Source organism: Bos javanicus, chromosome 2 (genome assembly GCF_032452875.1).
Source record: "Bos javanicus breed banteng chromosome 2, ARS-OSU_banteng_1.0, whole genome shotgun sequence".
In the NCBI taxonomy this organism is placed as follows: domain Eukaryota; kingdom Metazoa; phylum Chordata; class Mammalia; order Artiodactyla; family Bovidae; genus Bos; species Bos javanicus.
Window position 1 is genome coordinate 26,408,367 of NC_083869.1, and position 20,905 is coordinate 26,429,271.

General features: G+C 37.0%; 1 protein-coding gene across 6 annotated transcripts in view; it reads right to left on the minus strand.

Moving 5' to 3' along the window:
- UBR3 (ubiquitin protein ligase E3 component n-recognin 3) overlaps nucleotides 1–20,905 on the minus strand; it is a 204,872-nt gene that overhangs the window by 18,818 nt on the left and 165,149 nt on the right. For all 6 annotated transcript variants that reach the window (XM_061435648.1, XM_061435616.1, XM_061435633.1 and 3 more), the window contains 2 exons: nucleotides 7,919–8,024; nucleotides 5,382–5,485 (listed from right to left, as the gene is read on the minus strand). In XM_061435648.1, the coding sequence (XP_061291632.1) occupies nucleotides 5,382–5,485; nucleotides 7,919–8,024 (210 nt within the window). The remainder of the gene's footprint in view (nucleotides 1–5,381; nucleotides 5,486–7,918; nucleotides 8,025–20,905) is intronic.

Sequence of the window (20,905 nt, forward strand, 5' to 3'; positions counted from 1 at the left end):
TACACATGTAACATACATGTGTAATATGTATACAAGTGTATAATATGTACACATTCCTCAAACATATGTTTGAGGAATATGTAACATTATGTGTACAAGTGCAGCTCACCAGGGAGCTGTAGACTGGCAGGAGATATTTGGAATCATCAAAGAATAGGAAAGGATGGTATCATCAAAATTTTAAAAATTCATAATGATTAAATGTTTAATAACAGAATTTGTCTACTAAGCACAAACAAAATGATTTTAACCAGGAAGTCAAGTATACTGCCTAGAAACACTACTCACATATAGTTTTTTCTCATTATAAACTACAGAAATTAATTTTTAATTTAAAAGAAATGTACTTAAAGAAACAACAGCCACTTTCAGCATAATTTTAGCTTCTTGTTATAGGAAAGTACCATTTTTTATGTTATTTTGTCTACCTTGATTATCATCATATCTAAAATATTTAAACTGGCAATTTAAAGTTACAGATTAAACTTAAGTTCTCATGTTCACTCATTCATTTAAGAAATATTTATTTACTGAATACTTGCCATGTGTGAAATCAACGTCTTTTAGAGACTTAGGGAAAAAACAAAGGAATCGCTCATTTGAGGTGTATATTAAGTCAACAGGTTATTATCTTCCAAAGTTAAAATAGAGAGCTGCTGCTGCTGCTGCTAAGTCACTTCAGTCGTGTCCGACTCTGTGCGACGCCATAGACGGCAGCCCACCAGGCTCCACCGTCCCTGGGATTCTCCAGGCAAGAATACTGGAGAGGGTTGCCATTTCCTTCTCCAATGTAGGAAAGTGAAAAGTGAACATGAAGTCGCTCAGTCGTGTCCGACCCTTCGAGACCCCATGGACTGCAGCCCACCAGGCTCCTCCGTCCATGGGATTCTCCAGGCAAGAGTACTGGAGTGGGGTGCCACTGCCCTCTCTGAAAATAAGAGAGCAAAGCCCTTCAAATATAATAACCAAAATTTAAAATGGAGGAAAAAAGAACTGGACATCCATTCTCAATGTTTTTTTTTAGAAAAAACAAAAATCCACTATCAAACCACCTGAGAGTAAACAAAGGAAGATTGATATTAATTTAAAATGTGTTAGATGCAAACAGACTTTAAACAACGGTACATATTTTAAGTTTTATAGTGCATGACAGGAAAAAGGGAAGGGGTTGGGGAGACAAGGCACTTTCAAGGGTTCAATAATTAAAGTTGCCCCTACTGATCACATTGAGATAAGTTTGGTAAGGTAGAAATGTAAGCCTGAAACTCTTTAAAAAGTGAATTTTTCCTTAGAATCACAAATGAAAATGAATTCTTTATTTAAATTGGTGTGAGAACTGAACTACTAAGTAGCTGCCACATCTATTTCATCACACTATTTCAGAAGATGAAGCCATCATTTTGTTATCAGAATGCAATTCATCATTGTTGAAAAAAAAAAAACAACTGAAACATACAATTTTATTTTTTTCTTTTGGCTACACCGTGTGGCATGTGGGGTCCTAGCGTCCCAGCCAGGAATCAAACCCATGCCTCCTGCATGGAAGCACGAGTCTCTTAACCATTGTGCCGTCAGGGAAGGCAATGAAGCAACTTTTTAAATAGACATCACGTGTAAATCTTTATTCATATTTCTGATTGTTTTCATCAAGATAAAGATCCTGAAACAGTAATACAGTTCAAAGAATACGGACATTAGGCTGAAACGACAGCTTGACTCTGGAATGATACAACAAAATATGAGTACATCAGATTTTCTTCAGTGGGTAAGGCAAAAATACACAAGAAACTTTTAAAAATCTGACAACTAAGTACTTAGTGAGTATGCACTCTATCCAACGGTATTTGCGCTGTGTTTTGCAAAAGTAATCCAGGGAAATTATACTCTCCTGGAAAGGTACAGTTATTCACCTAACACCCATTTATTTACTGGCTTGCCTACAAGTACCAGGCTTAGGGTAGATGATAAACAAGAAGACAAAGAGGACTGCAGTGTTTGCAAAAGTTTCTTTCCATAAACTGTTTTAGAGTTAAGGTGATACCAAATGCTCCAAGTTTCTTTAAGGACAAGATAGAGTATATATAAAATAATAAAACCCAAACGTGAAAAACCATAGAATAAACATGATGTAATGAAGACAGTATCAGACACTTAGTCTTTTCCTAAAATTATCATGAATATTTTTGGTAAAAAAATTATACTCTTCCATAAAGCATTTTGCACATATCCATGAAAATATCAAATCTTCTTAGTCTTCCATTTTATGATCTGAGTTACTATTGTGCTCTGATCCTCTTCAAATGTCTAGTCTACAACAAAAAACAATTTGTGATGTGGTTTTCCGTGTGATAAGCTTCAGCCTATTTTGCCTCTGACGAGTAATGAACACAAACAGCTTAATAAGACTTTCTTTGCCTTAATCAACACAGAACTGGGAAAAGATCCCACATCCATCTAACAATGAATAAGGTAGTTAATGCTGTTCCCTTGGGTATACTTCAGGGCAATTGAGGTTTAGGTTTAATAAACTGCCAACATTACTAAAGAACATTATACAGAAGTGATCACAATTTAAGATACAAAGATTTCAAGTAAAGTAACCGCTTTCTTGAATTTCAAGAGAAAATAAGCAATTTACCAGAAAATAAGATAACTGGAGGTTTAGCACCTTCACTGCACATTACTGAGTACCTTACGTACCAGGCAGGCACAAGGGACACACAAAACGGTGCAAGTCCTGGAGGAATCGATAGTCTCGAGAGAGTAATATTAAAGAAAATCTACTATTATGACAAAGAGACAAGTATTGAAATAGAACTATGAACAAGCTACTTGAGAAAGGGGAAAAGAGACAGCCAAGAAAATGGCTTCCCAGTAAAGGAGCACCAGGTGTTATCAAGTGAATAAGGGAGAAATGGCAAACATTTAAACATGCTCAAAAAAAAAAAGAAAAAAAACTCTGAATTATATCCACATACAGCCTCTATTCTCTCCCTACATTCACTCTTGATCACTCTCTGCTCACTATGTCTGTTCTCTCATCTCCCTCTCATTTCTCACCCCATTAAAATCTGTATCTGATTCTACAACTACTCAAAAGTAATTTTCTTACTGCCATTCCTTATTACAGAACTATTTATTTGCTTTATGACCAAGTGTTCTCAGGAGAATTTATAAATAGCTCAGTTTTAGAGGTCAAGATTCATTTGAAAATATGGTAGGAGCTATGGAACTTCTCATAAAAAATGTACATATACATAGAAATTTTTTTACATCATTCAGAGATTCATGAATTCCTTGAAGGCCACTGTGCTGTGCTTAGTCACTCAGTCGTGTCTGACTCTTTGCAACCCCATGGACTGTAACCCGCCAGGCTCCTCTGCCCATGGGGATTCTCCAGGCAAGAATACTGGAGAGGGTTGCCATTTCCTCCTCCAGGGGATCTTCTCAACCCAGGGATCAACCCAGGTCTCCCACATCGCAGGCGGATTCTTTACCATCTGAGCTACCAGGAAAGCCCACTAGGCAGCAGGGAGTTCCAAATTAAGCTCTTTTAATAATGTAAGGAAGGATGTGGAGAAACGAATAAAAGCTCCAACAGTCTTTGTCTTGAATCCATTCAAAAAACACTTCTTAAACATTTTAGGCCACCAAAGCTATTTTGAGACTTTTGAAATGAGGAAAAGGGACATTTCAAAAACAGTGAAATTACCTGAAAGAAATCTTTATTTCTGTGTGCAAACTATAGATTAACTGCTTAAAGACAATGTCAAGTATGTTTTTAAGGTATGTGTAGCAATGATAAAGTTGCCTCTTCAGTATGGTATGTTCAAGGAATAACAGAAGTAGAAAGATCATGTGAATGTAATATTCTGAGTCACTATGGAAGTCTATGATCAAAACAAAAGGCTACCTTAATAATCTTTACTAGAATGGTTTCCAGGAAGTCTAGGAACACAACTAATTTCAGCACTTCAATAAACATTCTCCAATACTCTGGAGCTCAAAATACTTTCCTAATATGAGATAGAATTAATTTTCAATCAAGTATAGAGATTCTATTTAATCAAATATTAGCCTATTTTAATAAAAATTAAATTTCAACTCTATTTGTCTAGGATAAAAGCATTCTGAACTTACAAGGAGTTTTTTCATACTTTCAGTAATTGTGCACATCACCTAATGGTGTGAGTGTTTTATTTAAATATGTGTTTTTTCCAATGAACACCTAAACCACAGATTAAAATGCCTTAGTTTGAAGAAGCTACCAAAGATTGCTTGGGTCATATTATCAGGACACAAGCCAACTAAAACCAAACACAAGTGTTTAAACAGTTATTAGTCTACACAAGAACTAAAAGACATCTCATTTGCTAAAATTCATTAGTTCATAATAATTATAAAAAACAGAAAAGCAATCACCTTTGGAGGATGCTAAGAAAGAAAAAAAAAAACCTACTTATTTTTCTGAAAACTGGTAAACAAACTGACTTCCCTGCCCAGAAATAAACCCACATGTATATGGTTAATTAACTTATGACAAAGGAGGCAAGAATATAAGACTGGGGAAAAGACAGCTTCTTTTAACAAACAGTGCTGGGAAAACTGAAAATAAGCTACATGCCAAAGTATTAAAGTGGACCACCTTCTCAGACCATATACAAAAATAAACTTGAAAATGGATTAAAGATTTAAATGTAAGACCTGAAACCATAAAACTTCTAGAAGAAAACAAAGGCAAGTACATTCTTTGATATTACTCTTAGCAATATTTTTTTGGATATGTCTCCTCGGGCAAGGGAAACAAAAGCAAAAATAAATGGGACTCCATCAAACTAAAAAGCTTTTGCACAGCAAAGAAATTACCAATAAAACAAAAAAGGTAGCCTACTGAATGAAAGAAGATAATATATCCAGACAGGTTTAATATCCAAAAAATATTAAAAACTCTTAAAACTCATACAACTAGGGAGCAATAATTATGAATGCTATCAATATCATACTAGTAAAAATTAGTACGTAAAAATTAATAGTATGATATTAACACTAATTAAAAATAATGGGTCATCACATTTTTAATAACTCTATGATACTCCTATATGAAAATATCTATGCATGTAGATAGGTAAAGGCATTAAAGCTGACAGTTTGCTCTATTTTTCACAAACCCCCATATCTTTACCTAAATATTGACTAAAGAGCTAAAAACAGACCCACAAGGAAGAAAAATTCTTTATTTCACTCATCTTTAGAAATACATGATTACAATGTTATTTATCTCAGAATATTTCCATCAGACTGAATGTTATATTTATGCCTGTAATTTTTAGAATATTCATTATATATACAATATAATCTAAGATTAAATTGTAAAGACATACCTTTGTGTAAGGGTTGAGGCATCATTAAGATCTGGATGAGCAAAAGGGATGTAACATCATGATAAAGAATTGGAACCTCAGGCTGTTGTTCCTCATTTCCCAGTCTAAAAGAAAAATGCATAATCACTTTAGACAGTATTGTATTTTCTTTCTAACTCACTTTATATTTCACATATATGTGAAACACAAATCAAACTTTCGTAAGCAACTAAAAAATCTCAAAAAGAAAAGTTAGGACCACATTTTTGCCTAAAAATATAATATTCTAGGCACATATTTCTTTGATTCTGCCTAATAGGAAAAAATTACCTAGAAAATTTACTAGGTCTTACTAACTTAAACAATTGGGACATATTAACTTGATTGTGAATCTTTCTGATCTCTCAAATTACAGAAATCAAACAAAATATTAAATAGAATTTAAGAGAATTAGCTTCACTACAAATGGGGTGGCACTTAGGATACTCGCTATCACAAAATTCATATTAAAGAATAAATATTCGTGTTATAAAAAAATCAATTCACAAACAAGTTAAATTGAAAAGGCATGGTTAATATCTCTTGTTAAAAGTTGTTTCAACTTTGCTGCTGCTGCTGCTAAGTCGCTTCAGTCGTGTCCGACTCTGTGCGACCCCATAGACGGCAGCCCACCAGGCTCCCCAGTCCCTGGGATTCTCCAGGCAAGAACACTGGAGTGGGTTGCCATTTCCTTCTCCAATGTATGAAAGTGAAAAGTGAAAGTGAAGTCGCTCAGTCGTGTCTGACCCTCAGCGACCCCATGGACTGCAGCCTTCCAAGTTCCTCTGTCCATGGGATTTTCCAGGCAAGAGTACTGGAGTGGGGTGCCATTGCCTTCTCTCTCCAGTTTCAACTTTAGGACTAATATAAAATTCAAAGAAAAGCTTTAACATTTTCAAAGTTTAAAAAAAAAGATATAATAACCAAAGCAGAACTTAAAATATACTATAAAAGACAAAACAGTAAACCTAAGTGTTGGAGAAGACTCTTGAGAGTCCCTTGGACTGCAAGGAGGTCCAACCAGTCCATTCTAAAGAAGATCAGTCCAGGGTGTTCTCTGGAAGGACTGATGCTAAAGCTGAAACTCCAATACTTTGGCCACCTCATGTGAAGAACTGACTCATTGGAAAAGACTCTGATGCTGGGAGGGATTGGAGGCAGGAGGAGAAGGGGATGACAGAGGATGAGATGGCTGGATGGCATCACTGACTTGATGGACGTGAGTCTGGGTGAACTCCGGGAGTTGGTGATGGACAGGGTGGCCTGGCATGCTGCAATTCATGGGGTTGCAAAGAGTCGGACACGACTGAGCAACTGAACTGAACTGAAGGTATGTATAATACAATAAAATACACAGAATATATTATAGAGTAGCTCTTTTCATTCTAAAAGAATTAAAACTCCTTTAGAAACTTAAATTTTTTGATCACAGGTTTAATTTTTCATGTCAGAGAACAAAAGTAAATCTTAAGCATTCAGAATCAGCTAAATTCTGAAGCTACATGTCAGACTAGATTTGGGATAAATAAAAACTGCTGAAATCTTTTATAAGGCTTCGTCATTCAGCAAAATGGCGATTACTTAACTGTTGGCTAGGCATTGGATACATGTGAGTAAACAATCCCTGCTTCTATGATGCTTATGGGACTGCCAAAGGAAGACAGCTCTTTGAATATCTCCATTCTCTACAAGTATCTCTTTAATACTTGTCTTTCTCTCCAAAGATAAACTTCCATTAATGCTATGAATCCTATTATTGCCTCTTAAGTCTCCCTGGCATCTCTTCTTTACAAGCTCAAAGTTCTTAAGAAGAAAAAAATTTAGGGGTCACCACTTCCTCACCTATTATTCAAATTCCCTCAGAAATGGTTTACCACTGATTACACAAGTGGTAGCATAAAGTACAGATTCTGTATTTCTGTAAATAAGGAGTAAATAAATTAGGTGTATCATTTCAAAAATTTTAATGATGTGGGAATTTGGTTGTCATGTGTTATTTTTAAAAAGCAGATTCTAAAACTAGTGTGTTTCTAGCTAATAAATCATAAAGCAGGTTTTTGTGTCTTTTTTTAAACCACTATTCTGTAGTACCTAATGAAGGCAAGACTGATCATAGGTTTCAAACATCGTAAGGCGAAAGGCTGTGGGGAACTTTACAATGAAGGAATAAGTCTAAGGTTACTTGAACCCTTTGATCAATTATGACATGAAAAGAACAACCGGCCATCATGTGCCTCTGAATGTTTTGTCTATATAAAAACCAATGAAATTCTTTAAAAGATTTTCTCACTTAGTAGGAATTTTTATGCAAATTTAACATAAAGTATAATAGTATAAATAGTAATAATAATAATTAGTACATAAATGGTATAAAAATATAATAAACTGTTTTCAATTTTTATCATGTATTTTTGTCTCATAAGGAAAATTCACATATTAAAATGAACTTCAATCTTATTTTTATACTTAATCATTTTCAAAAAAGTTTTAACTGAATTTAATCTTTCAATAATACTTACTGCGAACTCATCTCTTCTAGTAACTGTGTGAGCTTTCTCCAAGGATTATACTCAGAATCAATGCTATAAAGTCGCATGTGCAAGGCTAATACATGGAACAGCTGATCTAAATAAATTGAAGGAAAAGTAATTAGAAAGTTCACACAATTTGTCCAGAACAATATTCAGGCAAATTTTCTAGTAATTTTTAAAAAAATGTTTCCTTTCCTTATAATTCACCAAGTGTACGTACCAACAACTTCATGCTTTCTTTTAAGGTAAACTCTGAGGGCTTCCCTGATTGCTCAGTTGGTAAAAAATCCACCTGCAATGCAGGAGACCCTGGTTCAATTTCTGGGTCAGGAAGATCCCCTGGAGAGGGGATACGCTACCCACTCCAGTATTCTTGGGCTTCCCTTGTGGCTCAGCTGGCAAAGAATCCTGCAATGCAGGGGAATTGGGTTCGATCCCTGGGTTGGGAAGACCCTGGAGAAAGGAAAGGCTACCCATTCCAGTATTCTGGCCTGGAGAATTCCATGGGCTGTATAGAGTCACAAAGAGTCAGACACAACTTTCACTTTCACTGAGATACATATCCAAATAAATTCAGAACTTGGACTGTTCTTTTATGTTCAGTCTTAATACAAAAGTGGTTTGTTTTCCTCATCTTCTGTCAGAGATCTACCTTTCCTTGGCTTTATGCCTTGATCTTGGTAACCTGTAGTTTTCTCTGCTGTGATCTCCTAACCAAAATTCACTATCTTCAATACCCTACTCTGAGTAATATGGAGAATAACATCCATATAAACCACTGTTAGGTGAAGTTCTTCCTTTACCTAATTTTTTTCTCCTAAATATTCTTTAGATTTAATTGTGATTTCATCTTTAGACTCAACATGAAGAAAAAAATAATGGAAATGAGAATAATATTTAGAAAAATTATTCTGCTATTTTCATTTCTTCTGACAATGATCTATGACAGATACCATGACAATAATCTATCAGTCTCAACTTTTGACAAAATTCTGCTACAACATTTAGAAAAAGAATTGTTTACAATTTTTTAATTATTTGGGAAAAAATTTTTAAATTTTGCTTTCATATCACATGTCCTTTTTCTGGTATAAATGACAAGGACTGGAACTAAATTACTCTCTTAAATACTCAAAATATTTGAATTAAAATAAATCAACAGTCCCTTTCTAGAAAGTCAGATAATACTTTTTGACATGTGATTAGAATTAATTCCTAAAGAGAGAAAGAAAAAAGCCAAATGGCATAAACATACTGTTGTCACTGACTCTCTAAATTAAAATACTCAAAACTAAACAACATTTTGTATCTCTGAGCAAGTGACTTAGAAATTAGCTATACTTTAGAATAACTTGAGATCCATCCATGTAAGTATTAGTAATATTAGTGGGGGTAGTAGTTTGAAGAAATCATCTGTAAGACATGAAGCTATAAGACGAACAAAATAAATGTTCCACTCTGTGGGGCACTGCAGAAGAAATGGGAGGCTGGGGAGGAGCTGAACACTGTACCTACAACTGTTTCAATCTAATCTCTGTATAACAAACAAGAATTTAAACACCTTATTCTTATTCATCTTCTGCCTATAAGTCAATGTGTAGTCTAAATCTTCTCTTAAAATTTCTTCATCCTATTAATGGTTAAGATTAGCTGAGTATTTATTAGTGCCAAGCACTATTTAAATCACCTACATAGATTTATCCCAATTTATTTTCATAAAAACTGTAAGGTAGATAATATAGTTATCCACTGTTTTGAGACAAGTTTCCCAAATTTTCAGTTTTTCTAGTAACCTGGTTCCATTGATAACAATAAGAACTAGAGACATTTTTAGCAGTGAAATAATATGATAACGATATACTGGTTATTCTTATTTTATTTCAACTCAATTTTACATAAGATTTTTATGAAGTATATATATAATTCATCATTTTTTTAAAAAGTGTCTAAAACCAAGAAGTGTTTAAAAAAACAATCCTCTAGCAGAAATATTAACTCAAGCTGCCAAGTGGGGAGTTTTGCATTCTTATCTAAGTTTTTAAGTGAATAAAAGGTCTCTTTTTACTATCTCTTTTCAAGACAAAAGTCAATTAACTTGAAGCTTTGATTTAATCAAAAGCATAGACATGGCAATTTTACTAACCTGCTTTACACTGAAACCATGGCCAGCATAAAAGTAATGTTGCAAATGTCTAATTTCCTAGACTTTATCATAATTAAAGAAACACAAACGTTAGAAGAAAACTTTTCATTTTCTCATAGTCCCTTATTCTACAGATGAGGAAGTAGGCCCAGAGAAAGGAAGTACCTTGCCAGGTCACCCTAAATATTTATTAGCAAAGCTAAGAACAGAATTCAAGATTCCCGATGACACTGACAGTCACTCAGTCGTGTGACTTTGCCACACGTCTTTGCCACCCCATGGAGTAGCCCTCCTCTATCCAGGGGATTTGTAGCCTGATAGGCTCTTCTGTCCATGGGATTCCCCAGGCAAGAATACTGGAGTGGGTTGCCATTCTCTTCTTCAGGGGATCTTCCCAACCCAGGGATCAAACCTGGGTTTCCCACAACGCCGGCAGATTCTTTACCATATGAGCCACCAGGGAATCCAACTTCAAAATTTCCTACTTCTTAGTTTTTTCTACCACTTCAGTTCTCCTTGAGGTTTTAATGATTAAAAGAAAAGTATAAAATTCCTTTTGTAACACAAATCCCTTTTCCATTCCTATGAAGAACTGAGATTATAACCCTGTTGCATCTTCTAAAGGTATTAATATATGACAAGAGTCTTTGGTATTAGCTTTAATGAGAACTAAAGGATGATAACATATCTAAGGAGGTGCATCTATCTTTCAGAAACAATCCTGGAAATTGCAGATAACTTCAATAGGAAGCAGAACAAGCCAATACCAATCAATACTTTTCACTATGTTTATTTAATTCACTGTGTTTGCAAAATTCAGTCTGAGATATATCAATAAGAGTAAACTCTAAAATTTATTTAGCAATAAAAATATCTTTGAGAATTCCCTGGTGGTCCACTGGTTAGGAGACCATGCTCTTCACTGCCAAGGGAGCAAATATTGACATTAGTAGATGTAGGATGAGGAGAACTTTTGATCATATCAAAAAGTTAAAAACCAAAAAATAATGGAAAAATGTAATAAACACCAAATATGCTCATGACAGGCTTCCCTGGTAGCCAAGTGGTAAAGAATCCACCTGCGATGCAGGAGATGCAGGAGACAAGCGTCTGATCCCTGGGTCAGGAAGATCCCTGGAGAAGGGCATGACAACCACTCCAGTAATCTTGCCTGGAAAATCCCATAGACAGAGGAGCCTGGCGGGTTACCTCTGGGGTCACAGAGTCAGACACGACTGAAGTGACTGAGCACGCACACACATGTGCATGAGATTTTAAAAGTTGAAAAGCAATTATACCAAGAAAGAATATTATTAAAATTTTGAATAACAGCAGCAAAAGGAATAGACAATTTTTTCTGGAATGACACATTTTAAAGTTCTAAAGTTACACCTACATTTATAAAAGGGTGGAGAAATGAGAAAATCACTCATTTATAGGTGTGCTGACCACTGGAAAAACCATAGCCTTGACTAGACGGACCTTTGTTGGCAAAGTAATATCTCTGCTTTTTAATATGTTATCTAGGTTGGTCATAACTTTCCTTCCAAGGAGTAAGCGTCTTTTAATTGCATGGCTGAAATCACCATCTGCAGTCATTTTGGAGCCCAGAAAAATAAAGTCTGACACTATTTCCACTGTTTCCCCATCTATTTCCCATGATGTGATGGACCAGATGCCATGACCTCCGTTTTCTGAATGTTGAGCTTTAAGTCAACTTTTTCACTCTCCTCTTTCATCAAGAGGCTTTTTAGTTCCTCTTCACTTTCTGCCATAAGGGTGGTGTTATCTGCATATCTGAGGTTACTGACATTTCTCCCGACAATCTTGATTCCAGCTTGTGCTTCTTCCAGCCTACTCAAGGCTATGGTTTTCCCAGTGGTCATGTATGGATGTGAGAGTTGGACTGTGAAGAAAGCTGAGTGCCAAAGAATTGATGCTTTTGAACTGTGGTGCTGGAGAAGACTCTTGCGAGTCCCTTGGACTGCAAGGAGATCCAACCAGTCCATCCTAAAGGAGACCAGTCCTGCGTGTTCATTGGAAGGACTGATGCTGAGGCCGAAACTCCAATACTTTGGCCACCTCATGCAAAGAGTTGACTCATTGGAAAAGACCCTGATGCTGGGAGGGACTGAGGACAGGAGGAGAAGGGGACAAAAGAGGATAAGATGGCTGGATGGCATCACCGACTCGATGCACATGAGTTTGGGTGAACTCCGGGAGTTGGTGATGGACAGGGAGGTCTGGTGTGCTGTGATTCATGGGGTCGCAAAGAGTCAGACATGACTGAGCGACTGAACTGAACTGAAGTGAACTGTGATTTCAATAAACAGGCAACACTGTCCAGTAGGACTAAGGAAGTCCTAGATTTGAATTCAAGCTCTGTACTGGCCATGTGTCCTTGGGCAAATTATCCTAGTTTTATTATCTGTAAACTGAGGATAATTCCAACTCTCTGGGCTGTTTTACGTGATGAGTAGTTATAGTAGGAACACATATCTGTAGTGTGCAGATAGTGTGCTTAAATACACATACATACACATATGGTTTCTATGGATGAATTCCAAATAATAAATTTAATATTTATAAACGAGATAATACAGCCAAAATTAGTGATTACAACTACATAAGAAACATTAGGTCTCCACATAAACCACCACTCTACACAAATATTAACATATATTTGTAACCTTCATCTCTCTCCTCCCCTGAGCTTTTGGTACTATGCTTCCTTGGTTCTCGCCCAGCTTCTTCTCAGTCACCTGTAAGTGTTCTCCCTCTGCTGAGCCCTAAAAGGGGGCATTCTCCATAAGAAAGGAAAAGGATCTCTTCTTAGCCTTCTTTCCCTCTCATTCTCCATACACTACTTCATTTAAGCTCAACTTCCACTTCTACCTGCAAGTTTACAATTCACAGATTTCTCTAGCACTTCCAGTGTTTGACAGGCACCACAAAAATCTATACATGCAAAACTAAACTGATTATATAGCCCAGCCTAGCTCTGATATTCATTTCCTCTTACAATTCCATTTGAGTGAATGACATTACTGCCCATGCAAACATCCAAGGAAAAACTTGGCCTATTGGTTTAATTGATAAACCAATTAATCCTATTGTTTCTGCCTCCTATGACCCATCCTCTTTTACTCCACTCTACCCCCTGTATCATTTCTCAAGTAGATAACTCAACAAAGTCTTCATTTAGCTTCAAGTCTTTTGTTTCAACCACTTCCAATTCCTATAAACAATAAATCTATTCATATTGTCTCGTAATTGGTTGGTGAACCACTGAAAGAAGAGTCATAGAAAGCCCTTAAAAGTCTCTGCAAGAGAGAGAACCCCTATCTTCTTTTTCAGGTTTATTAAACTTCCTTCCTCCCTTCCTTTAGCAAGTATTCCCCCACGTGTCTTCACAAGGTGTCCTCTCAGCCTAGAATGGCATCTTCCTATTCTCCAAGCAAACCTGATTCATCTTTCCAGGTTCAAGGGCTCCTCTGCAAAGTCTTCTCTAATACATACCTGAGACAGATGTGATCATCCCTTGCTTTAAGCATTCTCTACACTTGAGTTACCTCTATTTTAGCACTTCTAATACAGCCTTGTAATTATTTTTTCACATTTTCGTCTCCTATTAGACAGTAAAATCTCCCTAAAAAGATAACTGCTTTTTTTCCTCTTTGTACTTCCCACGCTAGCACAGTGTTTGACATTTAACAGGATTTTTTAAGTACACTGAATATTTCATGATATGTCAATAATCTTTGTTTTTAAAAATCATACAATATAAGCATAATATTCATGATGGACTTACGCCCTTTTCTGCTGTAATGACACACTGGCTTACTAAGCAAGAAGGAGGCCAATTCATCAGCCCTAATTTCACTTCCCCAAAGAAGTGACCTCTCAACTCTGACTACTAAAGCAGTGGTTGACTTACTTGTTCCCACTATTTCCTTCACAATGCTGGTTGCTGTGACAACTCATCTGGGAAAATGAACTCTATTTTCTGCAACACCTAATCAAATTCTTTACAACTGAGACAAGTCTAAGGTATTGAAATGTGTTTAATCACAAGAGAAACATATCATTACTAAAACAGGAAACACCACTGAAAGACTAGTTTGTCCTTGGAAAAAACCAAAGATTTAATTATAAGAACTCTCAGCTGGAACAAAAGATAAGATTTAGCAATCTATTCTATCTTTAACAATATTAAAAGTAAGATTATAATACCAAAAAAATCTACAAATTAAAAATATAACTCCACTTTACTGTAAAATTAGAGCTTCACATGTATGGCTAAGAATACCATACATATACACAAGACACCATAAACAATTTTTATGACTTGAGAAGTATCCAGTTAAGGAAACTGAACACAAAGAGCTCAGCACCAGCTTGGAAATTCTGTGTCTCAGTGAGTTATTTCTAAACACCTAAGAATTCTAAACTGGAAGATTATTTCTTAGTATAACTCATACTAGTCATTAAGACAGTTAACTTCAGTTCAGTCGCTCAGTCCTGTCCAACTCTTTGCAACCCCATGGACTGCAGCACACCAGGCCTCCCAGTCCATGACCAACTGACAGAGTTTACTCAAACTCATGTCCATTAGGTTGGTGATGCCATCCAACCATCTCATCCTCTGTCGTCCCCTTCTCCTCCCATTTCAATCTTTCCAAGCATGAGGGTCTTTTCAAATGAGTCAGCTCTTTGCATCAGGTGGCCAAAGCATTGGAGTTTCAGCTTCAGCATCAGTCCTTCCAATGAATATTCAAGACTGATTTCCTTTAGGATTAACTGGTTGGCTCTCCTTGCAGTCCGAGGGACTCTCAAGAGTCTTCTCCAACACCACAGTTCAAAAGCATCAATTCTTCGGCACTCAGCTTTCTTCACAGTCCAACTCTCACATCCATACATGACCACTGGAAAAACCACAGCCTTGACTAGACGGACCTTTGTTGGCAAAGTAATGTCTCTGCTTTTTAATATGCTGTCTAAGTTGGTCATAAATTTTCTTCCAAGGAGCAAGCATCTTTTAATTTCATGGCTGCAGTCACCATCTGCAGTCATTTTGGAGCCCCCCAAAATAAAGTCTCTCACTGTTTTCCACTGTTTCTCCATCTATTTGCCATGAAGTGATGGGACTGGATGCCATCATCTTTGTTTTCTAAATGTTGAGCTTTAAGCCAACTTTTCATTCTCCTCTTTCACTTTCATCAAGAGGCTCTTTAGTTCTCCACTTTCTGCCATAAGAATGGTGTCGTCTGCATATCTGAGGTTATTGATATTTCTCTCGGCAATCTTGATTCTAGCTTGTGCTTCCTCCAGCCCAGCGTTTCTCATGATGTACTCTGCATATAAGTTAAATAAGCAGGGTCACAATATACAGCCTTGACATACTCCTTTTCCTATTTGGAACCAGTCTGTTGTTCCATGTCCAGTTCTAACTGTTGCTTCCTGACCTGCATACAGATTTCTCAAGAGGCAGGTCAGGTAGTCTGGTATTCCCATCTCTTTCAGAATTTTCCACAGTTTATTCTGATCCACATAGTCAAAGGCTTTGGCATAGTTAATAAAGCAGAAGTAGATGTTTTTCTGGAACTCTCTTGCTTTTTCGATGATCCAGCATTTGCTGACAATTTGATCTCTGGTTCCTCTGCCTTTTCTAAAGCCAGCTGTAACATCTGGAAGTTCATGGTTCACGTATTGCTGAAGCCTGGCTTGGAGAATATTGAGCATTACTTTACTAGCGTGTGAGATGAGTGCAATTGTACAGTAGTTTGAACATTCTTTGGCATTGCCTTTCTTAGGGATTAGAATGAAAACTGATCTTTTCTCATCCTGTGGCCACTGCTGAGTTTTCCAAATTTGCTGGCATATTGAGTGCAGTACTTTCACAGCATCATCTTTTAGGATTTAAAATAGCTCAATTAGAATTCCTTCACCTACACTAGCTTTATTCGTAGTGATGCTTTCTAAGGCCTACTTGACTTCACTTTCCAGGATGTCTGGCTCTAGATGAGTGATCACACCATTGTGATTATCTGGGTCATGAAGTTCTTTTTTGTACAGTTCTTCTGTGTATTCTTGCCACCTCTCTTTAATCTCTTCTGCTTCTGTTGGGTCCATACTTTTTCTGTCCTTTATTGAGCCCATTTTGCATGAAATGTTCCTTTGGTATCTCTAATTTTCTAGAAGAGATCTCAGTGTTCCCCATTCTGTTGTTTCCTCTATTTCTCTGCATTGATCACCGAGGAAGGCTTTCTTATCTCTCCTTGCTATTCTTTGGAACTCTGCATTCAAATGGGTATATCTTTCCTTTTCGCCTCTCTTCTTTTCACAGCTATTTGTAAGGCCTCCTCCGACAGCCATTTTGCTCTTTTGCATTTCTTTTTCTTGAGAATGGTCTTGCTCCCTGACTCCTGTACAATGTCATGAACCTCCATCCATAGTTCATCAGGTACTCTATCTATCAGATCTAGTTCCTTAAATATATTTCTCACTTCCACTGTATTAGTGATTGATTTAGGTCATATCTGAATGGTCTAGTGGATTTCCCTACTTTCTTCAATTTAAGTCTGAATTAAGATGGAAATACATATTAAAGGGAAGAGTTATCCTAATGACTTTTATAAACTGCTTCTGTTTAAAATTGTACCACTGATAAAATTTACTTAAGGTAAACTTAACTGCCTGCATTTCTAGATCATTCAAGATTTTCATTCTATCACTGCAGTTATCACTGTTTAAATACTTGTCAAGAAAAAAAAAAGCATCTATTTCTGCTTTATTCACTATGCCAAAGCCTTTGACTGTGTGGATCACAATAAACTGGAAAATTCTGAAAGAGATGGGAATACCAGACCACCTGACCTGCCTCTTGAGAAATTTGTATGCAGGTCAGGAAGCAACAGTTAGAACTGGACATGAAACAACAGACTGGTTCCAAATAGGAAAAGGAGTACGTCAAGGCTGTGTATTGTGTCCCTACTTATTTAACTTCTATGCAGAGTACATCATGAGAAACGCTGGGCTGGAGGAAGCACAGGCTGGAATAAAGATTGCCGAGAGAAATATCAATAACCTCAGATATGTAGATGACACCACCCTTATGGCAGAAACTGAAGAAGAACTAAAGAGCCTCTTGATGAAGGTTAGAGAGGAGAGTGAAAAAGTTGGCTTAAAGCTCAACATTCAGAAAACGAAGATCATGGCATCCAGTCCCATCATTTCATGGCAAATAGATGGGGAAACAGTGGAAACAGTGGCTGACTTTATTTTTCTGGGCTCCAAAATCACTGTGGATGGTGACTGCAACCATGAAATTAAAAGACACTTACTCCTTGGAAGGAAAGTTATGACCAACCTTGACAGCATATTAAAAAGCAGAGACATTAATTACTTTGTGAACAAAGGTCTGTCTAGTTAAGGCTATGGTTTTCCAGTAGTCATGTATGGATATGAGAGTTGGACTATAAAGAACACTGAGCATCAAAGAATTGATGCTTTTGAACTATGGTGTTGGAGAAGACTCTTGAGAGTCCCTTGGACTGCAAGGAGATCCAACCAGTCCATCCTAAAGGAAATCAGTCCTGAATATTCACTGGAAGTACTGATGCTGTAGCTGAAACTCCAATCCTTTGGCCACCTGATGCGAAGAGCTGACTCATTTGAAAAGACCCTGATGCTGGGAAAGATTGAGGGTGGGAGGAGAAGGGGACGACAGAGGACGAGATGGTTGGATGGCATCACCGACTCAACGGACATGGGTTTGGGTGAACTCCAGGAGTTGGTGATGGACAGGGAGGCCTGCCACGCTGCAGTTCATGGGACACAAAGAGTCAGACACGACTGAGCAACTGAACTGAACTGAATGAAAAAAATTTTAACTAGCCAAATGACTCTATATTACCATGAAAAATAAATCTCAGTTTCTCTGTAACTGAATAATCAAAGTGAGGAAATGGTTCTGACCCATTTATCCTGGGATGAATGTAATTGGTGTGGGTATATGTTTCAAACAAGAATCAGATTCCCCTGGTTCCTTTACACAGGCCTGAGAAATTACCCATGAAAATTTGAGAGAACTTGCAGGTGAGGTCTGGGAACAACTTGAAGATGAAGATCTGTAGCTCTGATTCCTTAGAAACAGGCAATTCATGCCATTGAGTAACAGGAGCTGACTCAGCTTTTCCTGCCCCACCGCTCAGCAATTCAGCCAAGGCAGACAGGGAATAAAGTGGCAGTTATGTTAGGAATTTTAAAGGATTGAGAAAAAAATCAATAATAATAAAATTATATATATGTGTGTATGTATTATACACAAACACATATATAAAATACTTTAGCTCACGTATCTAATAACATTTGGCATTTAATATCATCTGTCATTAATCATGACAGATATGGTAGATGGTCGGCACAGGTGTCATAATCCCCATTTCTACTGCAAGGTAAAAAGTCAGGCAAGTTTCCTGTAGTCCAACAGATAACAAACAGGACTAGAATTCAGATCTTCTAATTCCAACCCAGTGTTTCTTCCAACACTGTATTCTATGTTGCTCCTTTCCACCCCCACCTCTTTATTTCTATCTCTATTGCTCCTAGTTAATAAAGGGATATACAATTACAAGTTAAAGTAGATGAGCTTTGCTTTAATTATCCCTTGTGAAAATTCAAAAATACCAAAAGAAAAGGCTGTGTTTAGTACTTCGACTTTTCATGCTGGGTTCTTCTCCTGCAGTTACTATGCCTCCACTCCCAGGCATATTATGCCATTGTTCTCTGGTTACCTCAAGCATCATAGCATTAGTTTCATGAAATTTTCTTCTCCTACTTTCAGGTTTAGGTGACCAGCCTCCCCCTTCACCTCTACAGCATGGCATAGGACAATATGAAGAGGTGCACAATTCTGCCTCCACACATGGGTAGTCCTATGAAGGGTAAAGAAAAAGGTCAGTTCTTAGGACTCCTAATCTCTTCCTTACCAAAGAAGACATACTCCATGAATCCACGTCTAATTTAAGCATCCCATTTAAGATGAGGGACAGGGGCTGCTGCCAAGTTGCTTCAGTCGTGTCCAACTCTGTGCGACCCCATGGACTGCAGCCTACCAGGCTTCTCTGTCCATGGGATTCTCCAGGCAAGAACCCTGGAGTGGGTTGCCATTTCCTTCTCCAATGCATGAAAGTGGAAAGTGAAAGTGAAGTCACTCAGTCGTGTCTGACTCTTAGCGACCCCATGACTGCAGCCTACCAGGCTCCTCCATCCATGGGATTTTCCGGGCAACAGTACTGGAGTGGGGTGCCATTGTCTTCTCCCGAGGGACAGGGGAGAGGGTTCTAATTGCACTGCTGAAGAGGAACTGCCCTGCCCTAAGCCAAGCAAGATCTTAGGACTCCTATGGCCTGATAGTGGAAATGATTATCTGCGGTACTTAGTTCCTGAAATAACCATACCATTAACACAGAAAGGCCTAGTACCTGCACCACAAAGTACAGGACCTGCAGAAAGACTTTAAAGAACAGCTGAAATCACTCTAAGGCTCTTAGCTCAAAATCTTAAACCACATCTCTAACCAGGCCTCCCCACATTAATAATGTATTTAGTTTTCAATAAAGAAGTTGTATCAATCTTTGGGAATAAATCCCATTTTCTCCTTCTAACCCCACCTTTTAACAGGCCAAGAGAATAAATTAGGTGCTTAAAAAAGAAAAGACTAGGCTGAAAATTAACTTTTATCTTGCTTCCGGTCTCCTTAACCACCCCCATCCCCAATTTGATAATGGTAGTATTGAAGTAGTAGAAACAGTAGTGTTGAGATTTATAGTCTATGGTAAAACTAAGTTCTTACAACAATTCTCTGGTTGGATACTATGAGGAACAGAATCCATGAGATTAAATGAGGCTGCCATTAAACTATCTGCCTACTCATGAAGAATGGATTCTGAAGGCAATTTCTACATTTTTACATTCATTTATGCATTTTGACCATTATAATAATCTGGTGGCCAAATTTTCTTCTTGTTACGAGGTAACAAAAAAGAATAGAACAAAAGTTGTGATTCAACCTATTTGTAGAATTCATAGTTTTTCAATCTGAAAAAGACCTTACTAAGCCATAGATATCAAGGTTTTACCACTGTTAAAAAATAAGATGAGACTACTGAATAGCAATTTTGTGATAGTATTTAAAAATATCCTTATGGAGTATTACTGCAGGGTGAAATTAACATCAAAATAATTTTAACTCTGAATTCACCAAAAATTTATCTTTGAGCAACTATTTTGAGCTGCATGCTGCATGCACACCGTCAAGCTGGATTCCTTCCTAGGAATAACAAACACAGGGGGCAGTCCCCCACAGTATGCATCATTTCTTGAAAAGATTATATATTATGTCAAAATTAAGTTAAAGCTCCTCAAATGAAAATGTCAAAGCAAGGGTTTGTCTTAAGCTTTCTTGACTGAAGTTTAATTTTTATTTCTATTAAATCATGAAATCCATTTGTGATATGAACTGTAGCTTAAACTACAGTAATAAGCAGAAAGCTAAAACCCAAAGATATGGAAAATGTTGATCTAACTAAAGATAATTTAAAAAAATTATCCAATATTAACAATTTATCAATGATGTCGCTTCCTCCCACCCCCCACCACAGTCACTGTTCTAACAATTTCTACTTGAGAAATACACTAAGAATATCATGGCACAAAAGTATTGAAAGCCTGTGAACTTCACTGGAATCTATGGAGTTTCATGTCTCTTTTCCAATCACCTGAATGAATAAATTAACCTCGTAATTTTAATAAAACATTATTCTTAATAA